This window comes from Phalacrocorax carbo, chromosome Z (genome assembly GCF_963921805.1).
Source record: "Phalacrocorax carbo chromosome Z, bPhaCar2.1, whole genome shotgun sequence".
Classification (NCBI taxonomy): domain Eukaryota; kingdom Metazoa; phylum Chordata; class Aves; order Suliformes; family Phalacrocoracidae; genus Phalacrocorax; species Phalacrocorax carbo.
The window spans coordinates 54,753,451-54,766,193 of record NC_087548.1 but is presented as its reverse complement, the minus strand read 5'-3'; the positions used below and the strand labels follow the sequence as shown (position 1 = coordinate 54,766,193).

Here is a 12,743-nt window from a genome sequence, read left to right as displayed (position 1 = left end):
GAGAACTGTCCAGTCCATGAAAGACACCTTGGATTCCCCTGTATCCATGAATATTCCTGTGTCATACCCAGAGAAAAACGTGTGCTTTTTGGTTGGAAAATAAAACTAGCAGTTCTTTTAAAACAGTTTGCCTTGTGGTATCCTTTCACCAGTGATGAAATAACAGGATGACTTGGAATAGAGAAAAAGATAAAAGGCGGGTTTGCTGTCCTAGAAAAAGGGTTAAAATGCAGGGATGCACTTGGCATTGGGGGATTAGAAAACAAAATGAGCAAAACCATTACAGAAGTGAGAAGGGGAAAGTGGCAGTCTTTTATTTGAGCACATCTGCTTCTTGGGAGAAAGATTTATGGCACAAGTGTGAGGAAAAGCAATGCCTGCATCTGTTAGTCTTCCACAGTGGTGGTATCTCCTAGTCCTCTGTTTTCTGTAAGTGCCCTTCTTCAGCCAAGTACCTACCATCACCTTCTTAGAAGTCTTCTCTACTCACCAGTCCCATGACAAAAAACAGTTTTGCTGTTACAGGTTTTCACTCAAAACCTCTTTACTTCCTTCTGGAAATCACTGGTTCAGGAAGAGAATCACACATGCACAGAATTCAGCATCAGCACTGAAATCGTCCTGTTTCAGCTTGCATTCTTGCCCCTGTTGCTTCTTTCAATCCCAGTGGCTGTCTGCAGGCTCCACGCTCTTTCCCTTTCCAAACCACTCAGTCCACTGGTTGTCCTTCCACAACTTAAATGTCTTCTTGTCTTTGACAAATGCACATTTTTGCAAAATGAGCAGTTTTAGCTTGGCTCTAACCAGTGGCGAAATTTCTAATTTCTACATGTCAAAGCTGGGCTAAATATTGAGGCTAGTGGGTTACAGTCCTATCCTTGAGGCACTACAGCTTTTGTGGGGCTTCTTGCTTGACTGATAAGTTCCCATGGTCCTAGAATTTTGATTGTGTCAAGGACTGTGTCACACTTCGAAGAACTCAGTGCCTCACTCCCTACAAACGCTGAACAGAATCCACAACAGACACATTCCTTTCCTTCAATCATTTGGAAGGCCCAATCCAACACATGGCACAGCTGAGACAGGCTGCCAGGGCGGGATTCTGGCCTCTAAAAAGTGTCTACTTTCTTTTCAAAGGTACTCACTGATTTTTCTGTAAGTCGGTTGGTTACAGAAACCTGAAAGATCCAAGCCATCTCTCAAGAGAAACCTCCGAGATCCAAGACAAGGACTCCAGCGGTGGTGAGCAGTGACAGTTGTCCTTGCCCCTGCCGAAACTGGGTCACTGCAAGAGGGAGTACAAAACCCACTGCCCAGTAAAAGAGGGAGACACAGCACAGGAGAGGGTGTTTACTGGGAAACTTCCAGAGGGAAAGATGGGAGGGAGGAGCTGTGTTACCTGCTATATTCACAGATGGACTAACTTATAGAGGCAGCTCTGGGGTACAGATGCAGTATTAACCTGTGTGCAGGACCTCTGAACATCTTCCTAAACAAAGCCACCTACACAAGCACACCCTAATACCTAGCAAGAAAACTTCTCCTGTTCCTAATGTACCCTCTGAAACTCACTACTCCTCTGCTTATATCCCATTTCCAGAGTCTGAGCTCTCCTTCCCCTTGTTGCTTCCCCACACTTAAAACTGGTAAATTCCCATCCTCCAGTGTCTGGGACAGCAGATGCAGTAATGATGTGGATTCTAAATACGCTCAGCTCAGCAACAGCCTGAGCCAGGCAGAACTTTAAGAGCTATTCTGATTTTTGATGGGGTTCTTATGGTTTGTCTCTCTTCCCAGACCAATCACTCCAGTTCTAGGCATCTATATTTGGTTCTTTCTGCTGGGCATATTGGTATGAATGCTTAAGCTGAGTTAAATGGGACTTAAAAGGCAAGGAATTCCAACAACATCCTCCTAAAGTTTGACATGTATTTCCCTAGAACTAGAAATGCTATTATGTATATGAATCCATTTGGAAGAATGTATTAACTGGTATTAACTAAAGTCACCCTGTTTTAGTTGTCGCTGTCTGTCACTTGATGCAGCACACTGGTGGGTTCAGGATGCAAAAAGAAACTCCCAAGCTAAATGGAAGGAAGATGAAAGTAGTAATAAAATAGAGGCAGCTTTCTTTGGGACCTCTCAATAAGTCAGGCTTGTTTTCACCTTCAAGGGGCTTTTTTTGCTGGATCATGTCTCCTAAATTAAAGGATACAAAAGTAAGCCATCTTTCTAGTTCTTCAGCATTGTTCTTAGAATGGCTAATGGTTAACAAAGCACATAACAGGATGGATAAGAAGTCTTTGCTTTGGACAGTATTGACACCTGAAATGCTTTGGTAAGGAATGAACTGAATTTACACCTATCATCCTATTTGAACCCATTCCTAGCTTTTGCCAAAGACTCATCTAACCTGGAAAGGAAGCAAACCACTGCGACCTGAATATTAAAAGCAGACCTACACCAGGGGGAGCTCTAAGTACACATGTGTACAGCCAGGATGGGGACAGCAACTGAACTCAAAGTCTGGCTTCTCCCTGCAGTTCTTCTCAGTACAGAGTAGTTGCTAGTGTTACTGCACTAAGACCAAACTTTGCTGAACTTGAAGGAATGGCAGCAATAACACTCAGTGAGACTTGAAAACAGTCGGAGTGACTGTTGCCTGGAATCCAGCTGAGAGCTTTCTCCATAAAGCTGGGCATAGATACCCTGTCAGCAAAGCACCGCTATTCCTTGCTTAAGGAACCATTGGAGATTCCTCTAGATCTCTCTTCTCAAGGTTGTGCCAAGCAGTACTTTAGAAAGGATGTACCCAGTTAAAAATGGCTGCACTAGAACCTTGTAATGCAATTGTCCACGAAACCCATTTCTGCTAGCCTGAGGCCTCTCTGGAGGTCATGGTACAACTGGGAATCAAGAAGCTGAGGCCTGGACATGGCAGCAGAGGAGATGTGGAATAACTGTAGCATATGACCTGAGACGATCTTGGTAAAACTTGACGAGCACACCCACAAGACTCTTCAGACGAAAGGAAACATTAAACTGCTCCTTAACCTGTTGTTAGGATGTAATGCATACAGGTTGGCCCCATCTTTCTCAATACAAGCTCTCTCTTTCTTAGTGTCATACACCCCCAAACTGACTCCCCTCCATTGGCACTTACCTGACTTCCAGGGAAGCAAAGATATGCCCAGCTTGCAATTATACTCAGACAAATATCAAAGCGAACAACTGTTAGACATTTTAATGTGTCACATCTTCCCAGATTTTGACTTTAGGTGTCTGCTTACCTAAGAGCAACTAATTCCAGTAACCAGTGAATTCGAACTTGTTCAATGCCGCCATGTGGAACAGAAGAAATGTAGGCAAGGTTCATCTCTTGGTCTTTGCTCAGGTCAAACAGGTCAGCACGGCTGTGAGGTAAAGGAGGGCTTCAGGAAAGGAGGGACAGAAAAGAAATGACATTAACTAGCAGCTCCAGTGGGTATCAAAAGATCCCTATGCCAAGTCCCTATACCACCTGCAAGATCCTTCCCGACATGAGAAGCATGGTCTAACATGAGATGAAAGCAAAATGGAGTTGCAAGTTATTTGGGGCTGACTACACATGTAGTCTAGCAAAGCAGAACACGGTTCGGGTGCATCTCACTGCCACACTCAAAGCGAAGCATTACAAGCAATCATTGCTGCACAGATAGCAACCTCAGGCAGCGGTGCCCTGGAGAAGCCGTACAATGGCAGTCATCTTGCCTCTGAGTAAATAATGCTAAGGGAGCTCAGTGTCTTTTAGGCTTTGGAGTGGAAGTCACACTTGCTGAGGTCTGTAGTAAGACAAATATGGGCTTGATCTTCCTGCTGAAGTCCATGCAATGACATCCACTCTTGCTTTGCTGTGGAAGCTACACTTGTTAGGGGCAGAATTAGATGCTCAGAGCCTCCACATTCTTCAGCAGTGTTCAACTCACCTCTAAGCATAAGGAAGGACAGGAGTACGCAGCTTGAGGTTTCTATGCTTGATGCAAGCAGTTTAACCTGCTCACGGCTACAGAGCAATGATCATGTTAACATGACTTCGGTGTCTACCTATTCCACTGAAATCAACGTAACACTGGCAAATTTCTGCTGCCTCTGTCTCCACAGATAAATAGCTGCAAGATGGAGGGACATCTCATGCCCACCCTCCACAAGTCAGAAACTTAGAACACTGCCCAGTTCACTGAGTTTAACATCCTGCACATTAAGCCTCTTGGTAATGCGCAAATTCTAAGTGTTAAAGCATTTGTATTACAAGAAAGATAAAACAACATTGTTCCCAAAGTTCGGTAAAATATTTCCAAGTGAATTCACATTGCAAAGAGAGATGACTTGTTCTCTAACTACAGACTGTACAATAACTGTGTAAGTGAAAAACTAATCTAGTTTCTGCTTTGCCTACTGTATTCTGTCTCCTCTGATGGGTGGATCAGCTCTGTGCTGACTGGAAGAGTCACACTGTCACGCTGTCTTCCTCTGTCCCCCTCCACATATTCATCTCACCTCCGAGGACCCCACTGAATGAACCTGCTACTATATAACCATCTGTGCACAAAGCAGGAAAAGCCTGACCCCACCCGGACAAGAACTTGACACAACTTTGTCCTAAGACACTTGCCTATCTATTAGTGACCTCCTGCATCCTTATCTGGAAGTGCAAGTCTTGACACAGATTACAAACCTGTAATACTTCATCCGAATCATCTAGCACATGTGAGCTCCTCTGTGCAACTCCACCAGCATACAAGGGCACTTAAAAATCACCTCCCTGAGATTGCTTCAAGTCAAACAAATGAGACTGAGAAGTTACAGATTCCACTCTTTCTAAACACATATTGGCCATTTGGGTCTTTTTAATTGTTCCAGTGGAATAGGACAATGTTAACTATGGGTTTTTGAAGGAGTGCTTTACTACGACTCTGAGATTCAAACACGCTTCAGTTCAAGCAGCGGCAAAGATGGAAGTCAAGGCATAAAGCACTCACGTAATTTTTGCTTAGTCCTTGCTGAATAAACACTCCGAAATTCATGCTCTGATAGAAAGAAATCCAGCAGAAACCATGACGAGATACAAAAGAAAGCTGGCAGAACAGTGGGTTTTGTCAGTGGTAATATCAGTATCTGTCCTTCCCTGTTCAAAGTGCCCGTCCAAGAGAACACCCAGCCTTGCAGTCTCCCAACTGCTGATCCACAGCTATGCATTTGCCCAGCTGCCTGCAACTGGCACACAGAAAAGAAGCTGGCCTTGCCGTGTGATCCGCTTTGTTTACATTAACCGGCCACGTCCCACGACCACCCCCAGGCAGGCAGCACGCACCGGGCTAAGCAGCGGGTCGCAGCGAAGGCTGCGCCGGGGCGCTCTGATCCCGCGGCAGCAGGCCCGGAGAGGCCGGAAAGGCTCCCGATCCCGAGCTCGAGCAGGGCGAGGGGCGGCCGCCTCCCGCCCCGGCTGCCTCCCGCCTGCCGTGCGCGGCCTGCTGCCGGCCGCGCCGCTGCGGCCGCTTACCAGAAGCCAGTGCTCCTCCAAAAGTGCTCCAGGGGCCGCTCGGCGCGGCGGACATCCACGGACACCACGCACGCCGCGGAGCCGGCGCCCAGTTGCAGCGCCAGCCACAGCAGCAGCCCCATGGCGGCAGGAGGAACCCAGCCCAGCCGAGTCGCGCCGGCGCCCGCTACCGACGCAGCAGGGACGCGACGCCAGGCGCCCGCCCACGGGGCGGCGGGGGGGCCGGCTCCCGCCCCCGAGGGCTCCCGCCGGCACCGGGTGAGCGTATGTACCTCGCTTCAAGAAGCGCAGCTTAGCTAATTCGGGTACTAACGTTTCCGCCTGAAGCCCAGTCGACTCGTTCTTTTGTTGTTGTGGTGGTGATGGTTGTTCTGGCGCTCTAGTGACCGGGAGTTGCTTCCCCGAAGTTGCCGCACGGTGTGCTCTTATTGCTGTTGCATTTCTCTGACATACCACATGAGGGAAGTATGCGCTTATGCTATTGTTACGTCCCCGTGCTCTGTAGGAAGGCGTGTTACGAAGTAGTGCGTGCGGTACCGTGGTAGCAGCTCATTTTGTGTTCATTAGTTCTGATTAATTGGGTGGATGGGGTACTCCAGTCTGATTCCCAATAGAAGCTTTGCATTTAACAGTGCCCACACCGGGGAAACTGCAGAGAGCCTCCAGGCAAAGAACTGGGCTGCAGATAATCTCCAAAGAAAGAAGAGTGACACCTGTGTTCATGGAAATAAGGCGATCAGTCCCACTGGAGCAACCAAAATTTGCCACCTCAAAAGCTCTGGTATTTCCGCCCCTTTCACCAAAGCTCTCCCTGAAGCAGTTGTGCCAGAAGGGGAGTCAGACAGACATTTACTCCTCAGCTCAAGAATATTGCAAGTGGGAAAAGGTTCTGCACAAGTAAGTTTATGTAATGTGTAATCCTGCTTGAGCTAGGAGGCTCCCTGTCCCAAAGGACTAGCAAACTGGGACCCATCTCTAAGAAATTGCAAAGCGGCTTCGCTCTGATTGCTGATATGTTATTCCTCTGTTTGCAGCTTCATCTGCCTCTTGACACCTTCAGCCCCTGTGAGGCTTTTGGGCTTACAAGGCTAACAGCCAAAATTCAGGCAACAGCATTACATCCCAGAGGCTTAGATAGAAATGATGATCTGGCATTGTGACTTTGTAAAACGTGTTCATCTGATTCGTGTCAGTATGGAACAATGCTAGGGCCACACGGTGAAGTGTGACCCTCTAACATTTGACCGTTCTGTTTGTGCTTGTGTAACCGAGGGCCGCTCGATTGACTTGTTAACTGTCGTAATGGTTGGGATGTTGATTGGCGATTTGTTAAGTTAATTGTTAAGAAAGAATTTTAGTTAGGAGTAGAAACTAACACCTGAGAATTTTAACAAGATAATAAATAACGCTTAGGCCAGACAAGAGGGCGTTAGCAATGAATGCTTCATTGACAAGAAGCCTCCTAAAAGGATACAATTCAGTAGAGCGTCAAGGACTAACAGTGGAAACATCCTGCTACAAAGGAGAGTGCCAAGATAAGGGAAGGCCACAAATCAGCCAGCAGTGATAACAGGGAACTTCTTGGCTCAGAAGGCGCTGAAGCATGGAAACTAGGGAAAAGGTAATTCCGTCAGGGGGAGATTGCGACCGCCGACCCAATTCAGGACCAAAAAGACTTGCCCCCCCCCCCCCCGTAAAGAGCATGCGGGCTAATCTACATGGCAAGCGTGGCTACTTTAACTACGGCTGACCAACGGCAAGTGGGATGCCTATCACTGACCAATGAGTGTAAACTTAGGCGTGTTTTTTACTAATTGTTATTAATTAAGTAACTGAATATAAACCCTGTAATTTTGTATGACGGGATGCACGTTAGGCGGAAGAATCCCCCGTGCATCCAGCGCTGCTTGCTTGTCTCTATTCAATAAATTGTAAACTTTAATTGAAATTCCGTTTAAGGCTAAGTTAATTATCACAACTTGACTCTGGCAAGGGGGATTTCACTAAATTCCCCAGGGCTGCTCATGCTGTGGCTCAGCTCCAGTTCTCCAATGCCTCAGAAGAGTGGCAAGGCCCAAGCTGAGGTTTAGTGAGGTTTCCGTCCAGGATACTTAAGAAATTGCCTTTATCCTTACAGGAAATGCCAGTTTGGCAGCCATGGCTTCTGCAAGGGGATACTTGTTTCCTCCAAACTCTCTGTTTTCTGAGTAGACCCGAGGAAGGGGTTAAACAGGCAGTGGAAGTATGAACTCAAGTAGAATCTGATGACCTGGGGGCCAATAGGCAGGGAAGTCAGCCCTTCGCTGCTAGCAGCACCCTGAGCTGCGGCAACCACTGCCTTTGGGGTGAGTGCTGCTGCCTGGGCTTCAGTGAGGGCTGCAGGCATTTTGCCAGCTGGAAAGGATGGTGCATGGGGGAAAGGACCTCACATACATTGCCTCTTTTGTTGGCTTCCCCTCCAGAGGGATAGGCTGGAGGGGATGAACACCTGACTACCAAATGTCATACTGTTGTTTGTAGCTTATTAACAGCAGCACTGTGCCTTGCTGTGTTTAAATGTGGAGGGTTCATTGCAGTGCAGGCACAGATACCAACACCTCCAGCACTTAGCTGCAATGAGCGTGGAAGGTATCCCCTGCAGATAAGCCAAAAGCCATGCCCCCAACCAAAGACCTACCAGAAAACTTCAGCAAAAAGATACTTACAAGGGAGAAACCCCATGAAGCCCATGGTTTTCTCCTACAGACAGTCCCTGTTGGTATCAGGAAGCCATCAGCCCTGGAGACTGCCCTGACTTTCCCTCAGAGACTGCCAGAACACAGAGCTGTTGCATTTCAGCTTGGCTGATTTTAAAGTCATATCTGGAAGACAAAGTGTCAAACCAAAACTACGTTCATTTGGCCGGGAAGCCTTGGCCCTTCTCAGGCTTGATATCAGGCATGTTGTAGAAAGTCCTGAAACACAACACAGCCATGGATGCAGAAAGCACTGTGTTGGCATTTTAAAGAAGTGTCTGTCAGAGCTCAGGGAAAGAGTCTTCCCCAGGAGTCTGGCAAGAGCATGACCTCCAGAACATTTCCATGAAGGTCCTTCTCAGAGGTTGGGGTAGTGGCTAAAGAGAATGTCTCCCTTGTTACCTACAACTTCCCCCAAGGCATGGGGAAGTGCTACATCTAGCACATCAACCACATTAGACCAGAAGCTGGAAGACAGAAGGTAAGACAAAACCCCTGCTAGAGGATAGACAGAGAACTGGAGGCATCTCTGAATCACCCCCAGGTTTCTCTTCCCATGTCTGAGAAAGCAGCTAACTAGATTTTTCAAGGTGGTACTTCTGAGGAACTGCAATTCCCAGCAGAAGATCTTTCCTGCTCACCACAGCTGCCCTGGTGCCTCCTGCCAGAGAAAGAAAATGCAGCAGAAAGAGCTACCTTCTCTTCTCTTCACAGGGTGAAGGAGCCTGATATGCCTCTGTTTCCAAAATATCTGCAGGGATGCTGCAGGGAGATCAGCTGGGGCCAAATGCTTTGTTGTTTCCCAACCAAGGTAGCTAACTGGACCAACATGTTCCTGGAAGCATATGCAGGCCAAATGCTAGGCTACACTCGTGAAATGCAGTGGCCTGTTCTGCAACTTTCCCAAGCCTTTTCTCCCAGGGGCATGGCAAATGCCAGGGTTACCACAGATGACCTCCAGCAAGCAGTTTCCCAGGTGTAAAAATTTTGATTCAGAGCTAAGCACCTATGTCCAGCTTGCTTTTAGCATAGTTCTAGAGACAGTCAGGCAGAGCCCTGATAAAGACCCGAGCCAAGGGGAAGCTCCCCTATTGCCTTTGACTTTCTGCTCATCCAAGGGCTGGGAAGTGGCCAGTAGGGGATTTTCTGTGGAGCGTTTTACGAGGGAGGTTTCCCACAGCTGGCACTCCCTGCCAAAGGACATGGCGTTTTACATCAGCCTCCTCCTGTCTCCCTGCACAGACCCAGGGCTCTTCGTGTCCTGAGGCATTCCTGAGGAGGCACATGGGCACAGGAAATGGTGAGAGAGTGGAAGGAAAGTAGCAGGAAAGCAACACTGTGCACTGATCCATTCCAATATGCTGAGGCTGACCCTTCCCGGTTACCTGGCCAACTTAAAATCCTCCAGTGTCTCAAGCTGGGCAGATGAGAGATGTAAAACCTATTACTTCTGAATTGAGTCACTCCTCACAGAAAGGCTGTGCAAAGCATTTGTCCCCAGCTGCTCTGCCAGCAGCATCCTTGCAGATGTTTTGGGAACAGAGGTGTATCAGACTCCTTCAGGTATATCAGGGAGCAGGTAGCTCTTCCTGCTGCGTTTTCTTTCACTGTCAGGAGGTACCTGCACAATACGGAGAAAACCAGTGCACAGCAAATTTCAGAGAGGGGACTTTTCCATTGAGATGCCTCCAGTTCCTTCAGCACTTAAAGAATTATAAACTTAGCCTCAAAGAGCACCCCTGAAAATGCCAAGGTTTCTTTGTCACATAGCCATCTACTGATGCTACATGGCAGGAACAAAAATTTTGCTATAACATATGGAATCTAAAGCCTAGAAAATCATCCAGAACATGAGTTCTGCTCTTGGCCTTGGGAGAAAATGATGGACAGGTATGTGGGTTTTTTTGCAATAACTAAGCACTAGTAATGGTGAGGCATCCCAGGGCTTAAGAGAGCCTTGCTTCTTGGATAACTTCACATTGCGACATAGTAGCAGCTGATCTTTGGGCAGATGGACTCAGCTGAACAGTCTTGAGTTTTGTGTCACATCTAATCCAGTCTAACCAGGGCTTTCACCAAAAGGGCTGGTCCTGCTCTTCTTCCCTGCCACTGCTTGCCTGCTTCTGCTGTTTTCCATGTGTCAGGTCTGAGAGCAAGGCAGCTGAAGGGAGGATAATTCAGCTGGCTGACTGGGTGGGAAGCAACTCCTTTTTTGGGGCAGTTTGTTTTCTGTGGACCATTAGGCTGCAGAGACATAGCACCAAGTGGCTCTGACACCTTGTAGTCCACAGCTGAGGTGGGGGACACACAAGGACAGGGGTGGGAGAGAATAAGACCAGCCTTGACTCAACTGCCAGCTGTTAGGCTGGAGAAGGCACAGTATAAAATCATGCTCTGACTTTTGTATCTCTATAGCTTCCATAGCATGGGCAGCCCTTGTAAAAAAAAGCTAAAAAACTGTAAAAAACTAATTCTGATGTGATCCTGTTGCTTACAGGAGCCCAGCAAGCTGTATACGCCCATCTCCACCACCTACTTTCTGCTGTGCTCATAATTGCCTGCAACATGCTAATGTATCTGTTGATCAGGCATATATATCTCACATTGGGAGTCTTATCAGCAATGCAGCATGGATCTTAGTGCTGCACTTCTTATGGAGGACTTGGTTTTAAAGCTCAGCTTTTTCCCCAGGACCTGGTGGGCTTTATGAGCCCTGGGATTCCCTTCCTCCTCTGCATTGATCCGTCCCCAGCGCTTGGGATAAGTACTTGAACTGAGGTGGCCTGCAGCTCTCTGTTGCCTTTCCCCTCAATGGGACAGTCTTATGCTGCTTCAAGACCTGCAGTACCTCTAGCACTAGGTTTCTGCCAACAGGCTGTGCAGATTGAAGACAGACTTAATATCTGCTTCCTGGTGGTGATTGCCTTTGCTGGTCCTTCCTTTTCTCCAAATCAGCAGTGATCCACCCCAGCTAGAAGTGGGATGTGGTACAGGTACACTGTTGCTCTCCTAAGAGGCACTTAAAAGCTTGAAGATGCCCGGGATATATCATCCTAAAGTTGCAAAGACACTGCTTTGGGATCAGCAAGGGTTGATCAGCTGGGTAGGAGAAAACAGGGTGCTTTACAGACCTATGAAGGGTGGGATGTGCCGTTTCCTCCCAGGGGTTTCAGATTTTTCAGTGTCTGCTTCTTTGCTGGTGCCACACCATAATTTTTTTTTCAAACTCCCACTTTTGGTCTAGGGATACAATTCTGTTAAGTTTTAGAAGCATTTTATGGCTTTTGCAGTGGACTTTCTGGACTTCATAGCTATGGTGCAGGTCCTCTGCACTCTGAGGAGGTCAATTGCTGGTATATAACATAGTCTGAGTAGATGCAAACAGCCAGAGTCAGAGTGATGAAAATACTTCTCAGCCCTTCACAAGTGTTTTTCTTCTCATTACTTAGTTTACCTAAGATGTGATCAGGAGGTCTTGTTATCACCTCTGCAGAATATAAATTTAACAAGTATTATGAGGATGCTTGCAATTCTAGACACCATCCATGTGCATATCTCTAATATACCAAAGCTGAATACATTCAAGGACAGGATTTGACATCTCCCTGCACTGGTGATACCTGTCGTTCTACCCTGTCTTTCACCCCAGTGCGTATAGCCTAGGGTTGCTCAGTAAATGCTTTCCCTTTTTTCCAGGGACATGGACCTTATCATCCAGATGTCACCTCCTAACCCACCTAGATTCAACATGACTCAAGGGGGTTGCTTTGTTGCAATTCAGCACTGTGTACTATTTTTGTCTTCAGATATAACCTGGTGCATTAGGCCAAGGGCTTTACATCAGTGTGTTGTCTCAAGGCTTGTCTTGGCCTGTGCTTGTTTTAGTTGTGGTAATTATTGTTTGGTGGTCAGGTGACATTTAGATTTTTTCAGCTTAGCTCAGTGAATACCATTGAGGGTAAAATGTTTCAGGGTGCAGCAAGGGCCAGCTGCTCCTGAGGCAGAGGGAGCCAAGGGGGCTAACAGGGCTGGCAGGGACCTCAGCAGCCCTATCAACTGCCTCTGAATCAAGGAGCATGGCTGGCACTGAAGTGGCAGATGTGGTCAGTCCAGAGTCCAGGTCATCAAATCTGGACCAGGCAATTCATGGTGACAGGACAGATCTGAGGTAAAGCTGGGAAGTCAGCCTGCAGATTGGGGTCCAGATAACAAGGTCCCTCGCCAGATGTAGACAGTGCTGAGATCAGCACTTCTACAAGATAGTTGGGGTAGGGGTTGAAGACCCCAGGCTGAGCTGAAATGGGGCTCCTGGCCCATGGGCAGAGCCTGTAGGTGGGGGCCTCAGGTCAGCTGGTCAGGGCCATTGAGGCCTGGTAGTGCACTCAGGCCCTGAATAAACATGTGTCGATACAGACAGTCATTGCATAGTTCCTTGTGTTAACTGAAGCTGGGGAAGGTTGTGTTGCAAA

General features: G+C 47.5%; 1 protein-coding gene across 4 annotated transcripts in view; it reads right to left on the bottom strand.

Moving 5' to 3' along the window:
• IDUA (alpha-L-iduronidase) overlaps positions 1-5,884 on the bottom strand; it is a 47,428-nt gene extending 41,544 nt beyond the window's left edge. For 2 of the 4 annotated variants that reach the window (XR_010370732.1, XM_064439312.1), the window contains exons 1-2: positions 5,540-5,691; positions 3,291-3,431 (exon numbers count right to left, since the gene is read on the bottom strand). Coding sequence is in view for 2 of the 4 variants with exons in the window: in XM_064439312.1 (XP_064295382.1) it covers positions 3,291-3,431; positions 5,540-5,661 (263 nt within the window). In the remaining 2 variants the exon portion in view is untranslated. Of the gene's footprint in view, positions 1-3,290; positions 3,432-5,539; positions 5,692-5,811 lie in introns of those variants that run through there. The other 2 variants (XM_064439313.1, XM_064439315.1) reach the window with 2 other exon arrangements.
• Between the last annotated feature and the right edge of the window lie 6,859 nt (positions 5,885-12,743).